Raw genomic sequence first — 17,454 nt, 5'->3', positions numbered from 1 at the left:
GCAAGTGTGTAGCTCAGAAACTAGAAGGGTGCTTGAGAAGGGCAGGGCTATGAATTGCAACGAATGATCTCCGATATGGTTATTTCGTTCAAAACCCCATACAAATGTGGAACACTTAATTTAAGGAGTTTGTATTGTGGAGGCAAGCCCGGCAGTCGGGGAGTGGGATGAATTTTCCGGCTCTTAATGCACCAAATTTAAAGAGATAAGTGAATGTCCCGACACCTACTTGCCACCATGTATCGTAGTCCTACTGTTTTTCCAGGTGCGCAGTCTTATTTTCTCGACGAATCCATACCATTCGGCAAACCGGCTATCCAGTTTCCTACAATTGTGCATGCGTCTTAACGTCACTTCCACTGGGGAGACGAAGTTTCAAAAGTGGATGTATTGCGTTATTTGCGTTATTATTTATTGGGGGGTAAAGGCATCTTCCCCTACAGAAAACATACTAGAATGTGGTCTGGACCCAGGCCGGCAGAATTATAAATCAATTCCATAGCCCATATTGTTTCCAATTTTTGTGTTGCTGAAACTTTTGCTTGTTTTTCGTAATGTATTCCAGGTTGGGTGTATTTTTGTATTCAACATTGTTGCGCTTTTTGTGCGGCAACTATAAAGCAGTTTTAGGCAAAAAATAACGCAGCAATATTTTTGGGTGTGTAAGTACTGAAGACAGTGCTGAAGTATATAAAATCACTGAATACAAGCATCTCTCAAAGACCATAAATAAGGCACCAAATGCCTTAAAAACGCTGTTTGAGTGTGACCAATTAACTTTGTCGTTTGTCCGTTTATCTGTTGACAAAGAGTGCGGAGTCGTAACGTTGAGACAAAGACATTGCACAGGCTGCGCGGCGCTGTCAGTGCATGGTGTTGCGCTGTTTTGCTCTGCTTCACGCTACCTAATGGAACACGAGTCCCTGAAACGATAACTTTTAATGAAATGTCTCTCATACAGTCACGGCTTTCTGATCGCCGTTGCTGACTGCGGCGGCTGCTGGTACGTGCTTGGAGGTGCTGACACACTCCGGAACACCTGTTCTAAATTAATCGTGCGCTTAACACGGCTGCGAACCACGTGGCTGACGCGTAGGTTCATTCTGTCTTGTGAGTATTGTAAAATGTTGGTAAATATTGATGTATATATACATATATATATATATATATATATATATATATATATATATATATATAATCACGATCGTGAAACGCGGCATTATATGAAACACCCAAATTATGCCTGAAATGCTTGACTACGGAAGGGCAGGAAACAGCAGAATAGTAAAGAACAGGCCAAAACAGATCAGCAGTCGAAGCAGGGTGGAAATGCACAGCGTAGAAGAGCGCAGGACATAAGACAACGGATGGGACAGGACAGGAGATAATGGCACTGGGTGGGGTAGCAGATGATGGCACAGGGCAGAAGACAAAAGGACAACGGGGCTGAGGGGAGCGCTGAGTGCTGAGCGAGTTAAGCAGGAGTTTGTCGTGTAACATACTAACACACTAAATCTTCGTCAAAATGCATCATCTTTTTCGCATGCCCAATGGCCATCGCTCAGCGTCACAGCCCCGTGACTGACACAGCGAGGCCTATGGAGACTGCAACGCCGGGCGTTGAGGCTGTTGTTGCTAAGATTTGTGAGCGCGCATGTTCAAAACCATGCTAGATAATTTTATCAGTGATAGATTTATACGGAATGTTAAACATGCCAAGATAAGCATGGGCTAGCCATGTCAAGATAAATCTGGGACGCCATTTCTACATAATTTACGCTCAAGCGGTCCTCAAGGTCTCTGGGGAACACAGGGAAAAATCTGAAGCTGTAGTTTATGTGAAAGTTATTGGATCAACTGCGGCGACCAGGGATGTTGTTGCGTCAGTAAGGGTTCTGTGTTAATCCGGGGTCAATCGCACAGGCCAAAAGGACCTCTGGGTTAGGGAAGGGAATAATGTGATATGATGTATCGCTCTAAGGGCCACTGCATTGGCCAGCGGATCCCACCCCGTGTCGCCAGAATGACAGCCTGAAGACACCCGCGACGGGACGGAATGACACTCCGGCCCTTGACCGCGAGTGGTGTACTACTCATGGGGCCCGGAACGGAACAAGGGGGCATCATTATTGTTGAATGAACTGGGTCAAAATGAGCTAAAAAAAGGACAAGATCACCCATATTTCCTGAGAACATTCTTTATTTTGCAGAATAATGAGTGACACAAATCACATCACAGGGTTTGAAGTTCAAACATGCGCGCTCGCAATCTTGGGAGGAAGGGCAGCGATGGTCTGGGTTGCAGCTTCCGTAAAACCGAACGGTGTTGGCCACTGAAAGTGACACCAGGCGGCGGGCGTCGCGCTCATATGTCCTCTGGACAGACGAACAGTTTCAACAATACGAAAAATAGAGGTTCTGCCTGTACTCATCCAGCTCCATCACCAGATTCCAGCACTTCTTCGTGGTGCTGTAAGGGCCAATCGGTTCTCATCATCCAAGAGTCGCACAGATGAAATGTACGTCTGGACCACCTTTTAAATGCACAATTTGATGTCCCAAAACGTTCAAACGCTTTGAGACAACTTACTGTTTTAATGTACAAATGCTAACTGCTTTCAGATGCGTTATCATTTTCGTCCGCCCTTTGGTCACGGCTCAGTGCTGGCCGCCAGGCATACCTTGCGCGGCTCGCGGAGACTGCGACGCCTGATATGGAGGTTTTTGTTGATAAGCTTTGCGAGGGCGCGTGCTCAAAACTACGTTACATGATTTGTTTTACTCATCCATTCAAGTTTTCAAAGGTACTTTTTCCAGCAAGGTCATCACTTTAAAGCCCCGCATTACTGCATTCTGAGTAGCGATACTGTGACGTCATCATGGGACGAAATCGTATGGCACCAATGCTATGGCCGCGTGAAAATGTCGCTTTTGCGGCCTGTGTAAGCAGAAATACTTCCACAAACCAAATTTTGTTGACCTAACACATTCAATGAAGCATTTGTAACAGGGGAATGTTGTTGGTTTGCACTAGAGCTGCAAATTTATTGCTGAAATGCGCTGCCAGTTTGCCCCTGCAGAGAGATGGGGTAGCTCATTCACCAGTGATTTCTCTGTAACAAGCAGCTAGCGAATCTAATAAAAAATGCTATGTATTTGAGCCACGCAACACGTCACTCCTGCTGGCCTCCAACAGCGTACACAGCTCGGTGCCCTGCCCTCCAAGCTACGCGCCCCCTCGCCGTTTCTCCCTCCCCGACACTGCTCTCGCCAAAAACGTCACGGCTTCCGCTGTTCCTCGACCCTTGCGCCCACTTCGCCGCTTCCGCCGCGCACCAGATGAAGGTTTCCTTTCGCAATCTCCCAGAGAACTCTAGCCAGGATTGCTTAGAAACAGTCCATGCAAAAGAGCACAACATACAACAACAGCATAGGGTGGGGATGAGAAACGGCGGCCCGGACGGGCTTGCAGCATCCTGGGACGCACATTGAGAAGTTGGAATGCACATCCTGTAGCCTTAGGAGAGGCTTTGCCAGGGTGGATGCAGGGTTGGCTTGGCCTAATGGAGGCAGTGATGGTGAGCCTTGGGAGGCGCAAATGCAGAGTGCGCCATTTCAGTTCAACATAGCAGGTTTTACTGTAAAATTGGACGGTTTCTGGTACGTTTTGCAAGTTTTCAGTCAAAGAGCGGTCACCCATATCTCAGCTGGGCAATAGTCTTGAGGATATATAAGGTTAGCCGGGTATTATTCCCTGCTTACCTTTTCCACTTAAGCCATCCGACATTAAGTATTTGCAAGTTGAGCAACGACTAGTAAGATCATAGTAAAGTGGCAGCAAACTGTTGACACCCGCTCTCCTCACATTAACCTAGATTCCTATCTTATAGATACCTTATATAGATACCCTCCTTGGATAACCTATACCTATTTTCACATTTCACTCAATTTAGGTACTGCAGTACGGTGATAAATGGAAAATTATTGCCCAATTATAAATTCAATGTAAATATTACACATAGTATACATGTATTCACAATGAGGCATTATATCTAAATGTTCAGGCAAGTTGATTACGACGAATATGGCGCGGGTATTGAACCTGGGAAACGTGGTTTAGTAGGATGTATTTTTGGAAGCAGATCGTAGTACTGATTTGTCTTTAGAGGGTTTAAATGAAAAATGTAAAATATATATTCACATAACATTTGAATAAAGATAAAGAACCTGATGGCTACCCAGTTCATCGGCGAAATCTTCATTCGTAATCATGTTACTAGTACCTACCAACCATCGCGTAGCATCAGCCAAAAACCATACTACGGGCTATCAAATTTAAGGTGACGTCACGTCTGCGTAGTGTTCTCAAGTAGCCTTGATCGTTTTTGTCCACCCGTCGGCCACGACTCGGTATTCGCCGCTGGGCCAATGCCGCGTGGTCCACGGGGACCGCAACGCCTGACGTCAAGGTTATTGGTGCTAAGATTTGCAAGCGTGTATGTTCAAAACTTCGTCGTATTATTTGTACAACTGTTCAATTCTGACTGAATGTTGAACATTTTAAGATATGGTTTGAACATCTTGATACACATTGGTGGCCCATTTCGATCTTCATTCTACCTTCGCGGGGCTCTTAATATGTCTGCAGAACACAAATAAAAATTCTGACAAAGCGTCAGCATTTTATCGGTTTAGAAACAGTCCACTGAACCACTGCAAATTGAAAGCACCTGTTTATATTTCATGCAGCCGTTCAACTCCTGGTTTCTGCAGTTTATTGACTTAAAATTCAGATAGGTGCTGTTTGGAATCGTGGCTTATGCTCTGGCATTACCATCATCTATCCCATCTGTGTGTTGAGTGCTTCTTCCTATTTGCAATGCATTTGAATTTCTGCGCTCTCATCTCAAGTGTTCGTTTTTAACGCTATTAGTGTCCTGAGCAACGCAACCCCACACCACACCAAACGCTGTCTCACTGTCACCTTTTCGTGGCCGCACTAGGCATTTCAATTCCCTCCTTATCTTTCTCACGTCGCATTTTCCCCAAGATCAGGGACAAGTGCCCCAACCTCACCCAACCTACTCGTCAACGCAAGAACTACCAAATTGAACTCCCGCTTCGGAATGATTTTTTAATCTGGTAGCGCTTTCTCTCCATGCTGACGGGCTGACAAAACACGCTGGCATCATCGTCAGCCGGCGCTTGACGCAGCAGGCCACGTGACTTAAAACGAATACTGGGTTGTGATTGGTGCTGACAAAAGTGCTGGCGACAGATCGAATGCGGCCCAGGTCGTGGAATTTCGTCCCCCAGAGAAAGTGAACAAATAGTCTTGGGAAAATGTATTTACCGAATGGCATACGTAAGTCGAATAGGCAAGATTGTGCACCAGTGCGAAGCAGCTGTATGTGTATATCTAGCATAGCAACCATGACATTTACTGATTTCCGAAATCTGTTATCCGAATTCAAGGCGGACAATAATCTCCACCTTTACCTCCTGCCGCTTCCCGTCACCGGGCTTGCTTCTCATAAAAAGTTCCTGGAAGATACCCATTAGCCTGCCCCCTTATTTTCGAAATGCTCCTGTGCCTATGAATCACATGGCATGACATGCCCCAAAACACACTCCTTTGGTAAAAATTATTGCGTTGCCTTCGAAGTTTAGACTCTAAATATCGCATTGCTTGCGGGACGTTAGCCATCTTGGAGACATGGACCGGCTGCTCTTTTCCCCTGGGTCCTACTTTGATTTTGTTTTGCAGAAATTGCCTGCATGAAACATCAAACGGAACGCGGGAATTTCAATGTAGAGTCAAACTGCGGGCATTACCGCGGCATCGCAAAATATTTTTAGAGACATTTCTGTTCATAGAAATACCTCTAGAATACTTGTCGTTTTCGTCGCCGTTAAGATGCGGTATGACCATTTGAGATACGCGCATTTGCTGACATTTGCAATACTGTAACACTGGCGTTGCGGGGAGGAGGCGTGGGGTCGTGTGCGAACATTGCGGATGTTTTGCATCATATAAGGGGGTTTAGTTTGTTAACAGGACGGTTTTTAGAACGCCAAATTACCTAATCCATGTACCAATTTTAAGAAACTCGCGGGATTGGGAGCCTTTTTAAACGCTCTACGTAAGTTAAATTGGATAGGAGAATACCGTGAGCGCGCAGCCTGCGCTGAGATTACTAATGGATGATGTGGCATAGAGTGAGCTTATATATTTGAAGTGTTGTGCACAACAAATATTTATTTGACAATGTTTCAGAGTCACGCTTTTTATTGTCATGCCCAAAGTTGGCTGAATTGTTATTTATTTTTGCTTGAAAAATGTGTTATTCTGTAGCAGTGTCATATTTTTAAAACATGGATTCTACACTGAAATTGAGGACTGTACTGAGGCTGGATTTTATGTGCTCAAATTTGGCTCTATTTGCTGAATTGTGCTGTTAATGATGCATGCACAGAAGTTGTTGGGAGAATTGTGTGCTCATGCAGAAGACAGATGATGGACTGGGCAGCAGCCCCACTTGCCAGCATGCTGTTTAATGCCCCACAATGATAATGCATACCTTAAATTGCTTGCTCAGGGTTTCATGTTTTTATCATACTTTTTGGCTTTTTATTTATTAGTTTCATCTTTGTTTTTTTCTTATACAATGTGCATCTTACATGGAAAGCATGTTAAAAGTTAGTATCCTGGTGTTAATGATAATTTTTGACATTAAAGGATGTATTTTTATGGTTTGTTTATATAGGGGTTTGAACTGAACTAGCCATATTAAAGATCATCTGGTGCAGTTTACAGTCATGCCCTGCTGAAGATTTAGCCTATTTTAGTTTCTGGTCTACACATCCACTATTATGTGCAAACTATATCAGGGAGACTTATTTCAAGGTAACCAAGACATCCATGATGCCATAATGACATCACTGAAATCCTGTTGTTCCACTGAACATGAAGTGATCAAAGTAAAGAAACATCATTGACAGGTTTTTCATAGCTGGTGTTCATGAGCACCATGTCCAGATATAATGGTAGTCAATTAGATCTCAATATTATGCAAGGTGCAATGACATATTGAGAAGCTTGTGCACTAAATAGAGATGTGCGGTCAAGAGCTGCCCTGTTCACTTAAAAGTATACCAATGGTTGTAAGTGAGGCTATGTCACCATATCAGATACTTGCCTCAGTATCTCCAGATGTGAAACACTCCCTTAAATATTGATGCATTGCCTACACCTCATCTGCCAAATCAATAATATAGTCTATTGCCAAGAGGTGAAGAGTAGATGTCCTGACACATCTTAGCACCATAAAGACAGGCTGCTCATGAGTGTATTTGAAGCATAAAGGAGATAACAATACAAATCTGTGCTTTGCAATATGTATCCTGTGGCTCAGTGTGCTTATTGATACAACCTGTCATGCTTGCTTCTATCAGTGTGGTTTCCATTTGGTGATTTATAACATGTTCGAACAAAATGTTGCAGTGTTAAGAAAACTAAAGTGCAAGTGGAAGGCTACTTAAAGCAAAACTCACCTGTTTCATGTTTTCAGCCCTGACATCAAGATGCTGCCAATGAAAGGTATGTGTTCTCAGTGGAATGCACTGCAGTGTGGATGTTGAACAGTATGCATTATGCCACTTGTGCATATACCTTTACAGCACTTTGTGCATTATGCTGCACATTGGGATGATTATTCAGGGCTCATTCCAGGGTTCACGCATGACAAAATAAAACCAGCTTGAGCTTGGTGTGCACCTTTCTGGGCACAGGCTGAATGGGATATGTACATAGCTTTTGGCATTGTGTCTTAGGCATGAGTCAAGGGGCACAATCTCAAGGCATGACTTAGACATGAGTCAAGGGGCATACTGGAGGCATGCCTAAGACATGAGTCAATGGCATACTCTGCCACAAAATAAGTTTGGTCAGCAGAGCAAGGTAACATGGCCAGTGTGAATCTATTTGTCATCCAAGGTAATTTGTTTTCACTGTGTATAAGCAGCCAGTTCATTCCAGATTTCAGTTTATATCCAGTTCCATTTATTATTTAATTCATTCAGAAAGTCCAGTTCATTGAATCCTGAGTCCCAGGTTGAGTCCAGGTTTGTTAGCCCTGCAGGTGTTATAGCAATGTGGACCATGCACTCTGCAGTTGAATTCAGTTATTGAGTATGTGGGTGTAGCCAGTGGGGAAGGCACATGTTTCTGCTGATTCTGCTTAGTATCACATTTTCTGTTCCAATGCTCCCCACAGGCAGAATGCACAGGTATCATGTATTTCCATTTCAGATGTCATTTTCGTATCGAGTTGGCCTCTCCAGATTTCAGCGTGTCTTCTCCAACCAACCCTGGTTTGTTCCTCTCAATGTCAGAGATGCAGTTACGCCTTTTGCCGAGTGCCTCCACAACTATTGAGGCATTGTGCATGTTCATGTGAGGCTTACCAACTGTCAAAAAGTCAGGGCTCACAATGCAAATAATTTTTTTTTGAATTTTGGTGAATCAACTTGGTTATTCCATGTGTGATTTCTATTCATTTGGAAATTGACTTAATTCCCAGAGCCCAATGGTCCCAAATGGTTATAAGCATCCTTGATTCCAATACTGGCCACATGTATGGACCTATGCCCATCTGCCACTGCAGACTCCACTCCATACCTGTGGCAGTAAATGTTCTCACCCAGTGCTCCTCTGGTGTGATAAGATGGTGCTGTTCAGCAGAGTTGTTAACAAAACAGACAGCACAAAACAGCTCAATTTGGCTGATAATCAGGCTTGGGTGGTTTGATTGAAGTGTGATGTAAGTTGCTGACATCTCATCTTTCAGGCCTTGCCAGAGGAGCCAAGAGCAAGGTGTGCAATTGGTGTCTGGAGCCTAAAATGTCCTTGAAATATGTTCTTCCAACTCAGACAAGAAAAAAGGACTTCTGCTCTGAACTGTGCCTGACTGAATACAGAAAGGCTTACAACAAGGTATGTGCATTCTTACTTGATTTTACCATAATACTATGAATAGGATTTTTGTTTTGCATTACTGTTGTTTTGTGTATTTCATTGGGCTGTAATTAAGTGGGACACCATGTTTCTTAATAAAATCTAGTAGAATGCAGCATCACATTCAGCTTGTTTGTCAAGACCAATCAGGTAGGTAGTTGACAGATGCGGATTCGTCGCACGTTGCGACGCCTCTGTATGCTCTGTGGCAGCACTGACGATGTGTTTGTGCGTCGCCTAATCGGCGGCTATGTGTGGTGATCCAGAGCGCGTGCGTCCACTGCGACGACGTGGTGCGCGGCGAGCCAGTGCGCGAGCCGGGCGAGGCGGGCCGCTCGCTGCTGTTCTGCTCGGCAGACTGTCGGGCCCGCCACCAGGCGGCTTCCATCGCTTCCCCGCTGCTGCCCACCTTCGGCAACGGCTCCACACAAAAGCGAGGTGAGCCTAGTCCTCCGTCTCGCCGCGCACGAGCCAGCAGCTGTGTCACAGGGATCAGGGGCATGAACAGGATCGATGTCTGGTAAAAGTGATAGCTGGGGAGAGGACAGACCGATGCTTTAGGCCGATTGAAGAGATGTGCGACGGCGCGTGTCGCCCTCCCCAAAAGCAACAACAATGATTTTGGGACCAAACAGTAAGGATGATAGGGCTACACCTGCTACTCACAGCTGTGGCCGTGATGCTCAAACACTGGTCAGTTTTCAAGGCCGGCGGATGAGTATGATACGTCCCCCGTCGGCAGCCCACCGTCCGTCGATGGCGTCGATGGCGATGCAGGAGGCGATCCAGCAGTTCGACTGGGAGGAGTACCTGCGCGAGACGGAGAGCCGGCCTGCGCCGCAGCATTGCTTCAAGCAGCGCTCGCAGCCGCCCTCCAACGAGTTCCAGGCGGACATGAAGCTGGAGGCGCTGGACCCGCGCAACGTCACCTCCACCTGCATCGCCACCGTGGTGGGCGTGCTGGGGCCGCGGCTGCGGCTGCGGCTCGACGGCGGCGACAACAAGAACGACTTCTGGCGTCTGGTGGACTCTAACGAGATCCATCCCATCGGTCACTGCGAGAAGCATGACGGCATGCTGCAGCCCCCGCTCGGTCAGTCGGCTGCCAGCCGGTGTCGGGGAGAGTTGCAGCAGAGGCAACACCGGCCATTCTGGCGGGGATGGGTAGTACGGCCGACGTGGCCTCGGGGAGCGGGGTGGGGGTGGCGGGTAAAACTTCTGGGCTGTGTAGGGGTGGAGTTTCTCTGTTTTGGTCAGCACTTTTTAGAGAGTTGAATTTTTGTGTGATGCTGTACCGACGCGTCCTCGCCTTCGCACATTTATGTTTGGCTTGTTTGTCTGCATTCCTATGGAAGTGTCCAGTGATGTTGGAGCTTTCAACCCTCGCCATGGCTGGGGAGGGGGGGGGGGGGCATTGCGACACCTCTAAGGTTTTCAGGCGATATCTCCATGGCATGTGCAATCGCCCCAAAAATTTTAGTTTTTCCTAGGCATTCATTGCTCGTGTTTTGACACGAACAATGTAAGTAGTTTTTGCAATGTTTGTAGTTTTTGAGTAAGTCTTGACCTAGCAACATGAAACTTCTAACCACTACTGAGATATCGTTGAGGCTAATCTATTGTCTTGTCTCCACGGCGCTCTATCATTCTCAGTTTGGAAATGACACGGAGTGGGGACGCGCCGACCTATCCCCCCCCCCCCCCTTCGTTCGTCTGATGGAAAACTGTCGATCAGGATGTGTGGCCCGTCCTGTTCAGGGCCCAGTCCAGGATCCGGGCTGTTCCGAGCTGACCATCGCCCCGTCCGCCGTCGCCAGGTTTTCGCATGAACGCCTCGTCGTGGCCAATGTTCTTGCTGAAGACGCTAAACGGCGCAGAAATGGCGCCCGAGAAGGCATTCAAGAAGGAGCCTCCCACGCCCAGCCGCAACTTTTTCGAGGTCGGCATGAAGCTGGAGGCCGTGGACAAGAAAAATCCGCAGCTGATCTGCGCCGGCACCGTCGGTACGTGCGTACTGCCTGCAGTTGATAACAAAGCTCTGGTGTTGCTCGTGTCGTTTTCCTTTCAAGACCGCGTCGTTCCTGAGATGGTCTTGTTCATCTCAACACGTCCGTCTGCATGGTCGTGTTTGGAGTAAAGCCTGGCGTCGCCGCTGGGTAAACGCGTGTGGTGCCGACGAGCGGACGCGGTGCGGCCAGGTGACCCCAGGGGCTTGTCCTTTCTCCGCCAGGGGCCGTGACGGGTGAGATGATCCACATCACGTTCGACGGCTGGCGCGGCGCGTTTGACTACTGGTGCCGGTTCGACTCGCGCGATATCTTCCCGGTGGGCTGGTGCAGCCGCAGCGGCCACCCGCTCCAGCCGCCCGGACAGAAAAGTATGTATGTTCCTGGCGCGCACGTTCGTTCTATGAACGCGCACGCTCATGCCATCGGAACCTCATATCCGTGGACTCCATTTGACTGGTATCAATGTGTAATCGACACGGCGGAGGCACTGGTGCATTGGTGCACTGTGCCATCAGCCGTGCCATCAGCTGTGCTGTCATCTGTGCCATCAGTTGTGCCCTCAGCTGTGCCACCAGCTGTGCCGTCGTCGGCTGTGCCTTCGCTGCCGGGGCACTGGTGACCACCGCCCTGTGCTCGCCAGCGGCGGCTGTCAGCGCGCGCTACAAGGCGGCTCGGCTGAGCGCGCCGCCGCCGCCGCGGCTGAACAGCGCGCCGGCCGCCGGCGCCGACGGCGAGGAGCTGACGCCGGTGCCGCCGGCCGCCACCAAGCCGCTGGCCATCACCGTCACCGAGCCGGACACGTCGAGCGGCGACAGCCGGCCGGCGCCGGGCTCTGCCACAGGTGCGGCAGCCGCGCGGACGCGCACCCGGCCCGGACAGGCTCGCGCCACCGACCGGTCGGCCCTCTGCACTGTATGGTGCTGATGAGATCAATTCGGAATGTGACGTCACGGCTGACGTCGCATGCCTTCTGTTTCGGACCGCGAGTCTTGTATCCCCACTTCCCTGGACACCACGCGTTGAGTTGACCTCCTTCGTGTGTTCCCGTTGTCCCTGCGGCGCGTTGTGCGGATTGGTTTTGGATAACTCTGCGATTCGCTGTGCCACATGACATGATCGCGGTGCCGTCTGATGGCTGACCGTCCTGCTTCGTGCACCGCCCGTGCGTGTGCGTACCGTGTGGTAACCGACCGTCCCGCTCCGTCCGCCGCCCATGCGTGTGCGTGCCGTGTGATAACCGACCGTCCCGCTCCGTCCGCCGCCCGTGCGTGTGCGTGCCGTGTGATAACCGACCGTCCCGCTCCGTCCGCCGCCCGTGCGTGTGCGTACCGTGTGGTAACCGACCGTCCCGCTCCGTCCGCCGCCCGTGCGTGTGCGTGCCGTGTGATAACCGACCGTCCCGCTCCGTCCGCCGCCCGTGCGTGTGCGTACCGTGTGGTAACCGACCGTCCCGCTCTGTCCGCCGCCCGTGCGTGCGTGTGTGTGCCGTTTGATGGCTGACCGTCCCGCTCTGTCCGCCGCCAGTATGTGTGTACGTCAACCACGGCTGCACGTGCGGCCCGTACCTGGACGGCGCACGCGTGACGCAGTTGCCTGAGCGGTTCGGGCCGGGCAACTTGAACCGCGTGCTGCGCGAGTGCGTGCAGGCGTGCGTAGACGCGGCCCAGCGGCCGGCCCAGGTGCTCGGCCTTCTTCAGACCGGCGACGGCAAGGTCCAGATCACAGGTAGGCGCCGCGTGCGGCCCGTAGACGGCTCAGCTGGACAGCGTCCAGTGAAGGACAACATATATCGTTGTATATGCTTGATCTTCGAATTATCATCAGCAGTGGTAATCTAAGTGGAATAGTGGCTTTCATGCCAACCAGTGAACAACGGCCGTGCGAATTATCATCAGTAGTGGTAATCTAAGTGGAAAAGTGGCTTTCATGCCAACCAGTGAACAACGGCCGTGCGTCAACCGTGTTTGATGCAACGCATTTGTGGTGTGTTCTGTAAAGTAATGTCATATTGAACGCTCTGCGAAGAAATCCGCCGCACCTGTTTTTTACATGGACTCCGAGTGCAGGTTTGTACTATATAACGGACTCCATGTCGTGAAGTTTTGATGTGCCTGTGGAGTGCTTGCTGTGCCTTGTGTCCTGGCTGCAGCAGTGATGTGAGTGCGACGCTGACCGGTCCCTGTCGCGTCAGCCGGCTCCGGCGGCCAGCAGCTGACCGCCCGTCTGCCAGCCATCGAGAAGGACACCCAACTGTGGACCTTCCTCGAGGCGCTGTTCGAGGAGCTCATGTGCTGTGAGAACTTCTACACGGCCGAACCGCACGGCGCCGGCTGCAGCAAGTGTGCGAAGGTGCCGCCCAAGACGACGGCGTCGGCGGCGACCCGTGCCACTGGCGGCGCCTCCCGCGCCCGCCACAGGTCGCCAGAACACCCGCCTGGTGGGTCGAGCGCTGCAGAGCGACCCGCGGCCAGCTGCTGCTCCCCCGCCCCATCGCCCTCCCTGTTGTCTGCGGTATGGGCTCGGCAGTCCGTGGGGTGCAAGCAACTGGGTTATTCTCGCGCCTTCGCTGTGCATCTGCCCGTCTCACTGGCTGCGCATGCGTCGACATTGGACAGCTTGCGAAAATGGCCGAGAAGGGGGAGCATCTGAATTTCATGTCGACTTACAGTACCCAGATCCGTTCAGTGTTTGTGAGGTGTCGGAGTCACGACACACCTGCCGCCAGCTGGGCGGCTGGCTGGTCAGTGTGCGCGCTGATCAGGTGCGTCGCGTGCTGGTTGGGAGGCGGCTGACAGCGGGCCGCTGTCCACAGAGCCGCCGCCCTCGCGCCGGGCGGCCAAGCGGCGCTGGTCGTCGCACAGTTCGGACTGGCGCGCCTCGCGGCCGCGCTCCAGCACGCCCGAGTCGCACCACGCCGCCAAGCGGCACTCGACGTCACCAGGTCAGTTGCGCTTGAGCCGCATCACGCCATCGCACAGCACCCAACGTCGCCAGGTCAGTCACGCTGGAGCGGCGTGGGGCAAAGCAGTAGACTCATATGTCGCTAGATATTGACGTAGTTAAAATTATTTTGATGAGCCCAGATTTCATGCGTGGCGATCGGTGAGAAAAGTTCAGGATCAAATTTTTGTCCGTATCTGTTGTGTGGGTTGGGGGGGGGGGGGGGGGGGGAGCGAGCGGAGTCAGATGTGTCCAAGCCTCGGACCGCGTTACGCTGAAATGCACGAACACAATGCGTCACGAACGGCGCCATCTGATGCGCCGGCGCGGCGGAAGGTCCTGGTGCCGTTTTCGAATTGACCGGTGGCGCATGTCGCGTGCCGCGTGCCGTCAGCTGGATATCTGGAGAATTCACAACCAAGGGTACAGCTCAGACGTGGGGCGCCCCTGCCCTAGGCCCGGTGGGTAGCTTAGGGCCCATCACGGGGTGTGTTGTTTGATGGTTGCGCAGCCAATGCCGTAATCCACAGACGCTGTCAAATATTTGTGTTCTGGCCCGTTCGAGTGCCGGAAACGTTCAGGCAGCCTGCCGAAATGCAGTGAATTTGGGAGAATGCCACCGAAGTTATCGATCAGAACCCTATTCACGTGTTCCAGGCCTACATCCTCGTGGCGTGTGTATGCTCATCTTTTACACCCCTGTTTGTTTGTATTATCTGTGCATAAAGACAACTATTAAACTCGACTAATGCCAGGTAATGACACTGAAGGTAACTCTCGTAAAAATGGGTATGGGTCGCAAACAATGTTTTGTTTTTAATGACAAAACCTAAAGTCAACTGAGTTCACTGACCGGGGTTAGCCTCTGTTGACTTCGACTGACCTGTTGGGATTGTGCCATATCTGAGGATATTAAGGGCGCTGGTTCGGAACGTCAGACGGGCCGCATCGTCTTTTATGTCCAACTGGTACGCTTAAATACCATTCCTTTCAAAAGCTTTCATACCATTCAGACCTGGTGTCGCATTGGGCGACCTGACCTGATCAATTCACCGCAGAAGGCGTCGGCTTTGCCAATGACTTGAGAAAGTTTTATAGAGAGCTTCCGTTGGCTAGCGAAGTCTCTACCTTCTTAAGTGTTTGCTTTGTAACTATTCAAAAGTGCAGTTTACAATGCTCCCCAAAACTGGGGTTATTGCCCTCACCAGCGGAGTCAAAAGTTGGTTTAAACCTTACTCATGGATGCTGTTGGCCTCCTTTTGTATGACAAGCAACTCAACTGGGTTTGTTTCACGGTTCCACCTCAAGTAATGACCAAATACTAGTAAATGGTGCAATCGCCCCTAGCTTGTTTTGCTTAGCATATCCCAAGGTTTATCCTTTTCTTGGATTTCGTCCAGCTGGTGCGCCAAAATGGCTGCATAATCGACCTCAGCGCACGAAATAACTTCAGAAAGCATGAGAACGTCCGGTTGGACCGCTTCTTTTAGCCTGTTGTGGTTTTGAAGGCGATGAGACTCACTGCATACCGATGTGTCGAAAGCTCCTTGCCATTATCATTTAAGTAGCACCGCGTAAAGTAAAGCCGATGTACCCTCCCTGCGCTTGCGTCACTGGTGCTGTTGTGTGCTGCAGAGGAGGATGAAGCGGCCACTTCCACTTCGGAGGTGCCTACTCGTGCCCTGCTCTCGGTCGACCCGCACACCTGGACCATCGACGAGGTCATCCACTACATATCCCAGCACGACGCCACGCTCGGCCAGTACGCCGAGCTCTTCCAGAAGCACGTGAGTGATGGGGCTCGGACAATAGGGATCAGGCATCACACTGGGCCACCGGCCTGGCTCGTCCACAGGCGCGTCCCGGAGGGGGGAGGGCACGAGCCCCCTCCTTGGACGTTGTAGGACCCGAAGACCCCAAAAGGGTGTCGTATTAGGGGGTCCTGGTCGCAGGGCCAGGCCCTCACTTGTCAGTCAAAGGGTCTCTTCGCCGAACGGGGACTCCCTGGGACAACACAAGCTTCAGTTTCGGCCAGAGGCCACTTGTGGCCAGGGGACCCACTTTCCAAGCAGAGACGAGGCTGGCTGGGAAAAAAAGGCTGGGGCCCGGGATTTGCGGGAGGGACCCAGGACCCCGAATGGCAGAGCGCATTTTACGTTGGTCAGGGTCTTCTGACAATGGAAGCGGATCTAACTGACGACGAGAGTTTACAAAAAGACAGGTGACGGGAGGGCGTTCTGCCATTCTGAAGGAGGGTCGGACATTCTCATGCGATCATAGGCTGGTCACGTTAAAACCACTTTTTGAGCCCATTTCGATCTGCAGTCTCCGCTGACAATACGCTCGCTACGCTACGCTCAGTATCCTTGTGGAGCCCAAAAAGCTTCCGGTAGGCCCCTGAGTGCTATAGAGAGACCGCTGAAACATTGCTGCGTAAAAACCGTCCTGGGTTTGTTCCATACAGTCATTTAACACCTGGTTCGTTCAGTTTATTGACTTAAAAATAGAAACAAGTGCATCTTCCGCTGGTTTCTGGCTATCGTTCCAGTTGAAAGTGAAAGCAAAAATAAAGCGATGAAAGTGCCCCTAGAAATAAAGTCGGTCATATCCAGTTACTGTGTTGTATTGGGGGCAGGGGGCCGTTTCGCCATCAGGGGCCCGTTTGCCAACCTTTTGCCCTCCCCCTCCCCCCCCCCCCTCCTTACCAGGACTAGCTGCAATCCCCGCCACGTGTCGGGGTGCTAGCAATAGCAGTGCCGGGATTACGCTTGTGTCGCACTGCACGGGGGCTCGGGTTGTTAACTGAAGAACACAAATGGCAACTACTGCCGCGTTTTCTCTTTGGTCGCCGAAGACAGTGGCGTGCGCGACATTGGTGACCCCGGCGTCATGTTGACCCCGTGCCGCTACACTGGTATGGTCGCAGTAGTTGGCCGTGTGGCCACACGCTCGGCATACGGTATAGTGACAGCGTGTCCCGTGATGCCCTGCAGGAGATTGACGGCAACGCGCTGCTGCTGCTCACGTCCGACATCATGATGAAGTACATGGGCCTAAAGCTGGGGCCGGCGCTGAAGATCTGCAACATTATCGCCAAGATTCAGACCGGGCGCGGACGGCGCCACGCCAGCCTCTCATAGGCGGTCGGAGGGCGTGCTCCGACAAGCCACTCGAGTACCTGCCGCCACGGATACCTCCCCGCCGCCGACCGGCCCCCTCCACTGAGCGGGGCGTGCTGTTGGCCTTGGGCGCACCGCGATTCGGAGCGCCGCGACGTCAGGCTGGTGGTCAGCGCCGCGGCGTCAGGCTGGTGGTCAGCGCCGCGGCGTCAGGCTGGTGGTCAGCGCCGCGGCGCCAGGCTGGTGGTCAGCGCCGCGGCGTCAGGCTGGTGGTCAGCGCCGCGGCGTCAGGCTGGCGGCAGCGCCGCGGCCCGGTCAGCACCCCGCAGTGTATGGTGCGTTTCCAGCCCTAGCCGCAGCCGCTGCCGCA

At 51.3% G+C, this 17,454-nt stretch overlaps 1 protein-coding gene across 1 annotated transcript; it reads left to right on the top strand.

Annotated features, from left to right (window-relative positions):
• The first annotated feature begins 5,979 nt into the window (after positions 1-5,979).
• Positions 5,980-17,232, top strand: LOC119100298 (polycomb protein Scm). Its single transcript, XM_037223403.1, has 13 exons — positions 5,980-6,143; positions 7,572-7,600; positions 8,850-8,995; positions 9,283-9,454; positions 9,759-10,109; positions 10,834-11,019; positions 11,247-11,393; positions 11,666-11,704; positions 12,550-12,750; positions 13,217-13,462; positions 13,838-13,966; positions 15,601-15,752; positions 16,959-17,232. Exons 2-13 carry the CDS (start codon positions 7,585-7,587, stop codon positions 17,103-17,105), a joined length of 1,932 nt encoding a protein of 643 aa, XP_037079298.1. The 5' UTR covers positions 5,980-6,143; positions 7,572-7,584; the 3' UTR covers positions 17,106-17,232.
• Positions 17,233-17,454: the final 222 nt, after the last annotated feature.

Source organism: Pollicipes pollicipes, unplaced genomic scaffold, assembly GCF_011947565.3.
Source record: "Pollicipes pollicipes isolate AB1234 unplaced genomic scaffold, Ppol_2.1 Scaffold_4881;HRSCAF=5763_pilon_pilon_pilon, whole genome shotgun sequence".
Classification (NCBI taxonomy): Eukaryota; Metazoa; Arthropoda; class Thecostraca; order Pollicipedomorpha; family Pollicipedidae; genus Pollicipes; species Pollicipes pollicipes.
This window is presented reverse-complemented; position numbering and strand designations above follow the sequence as displayed.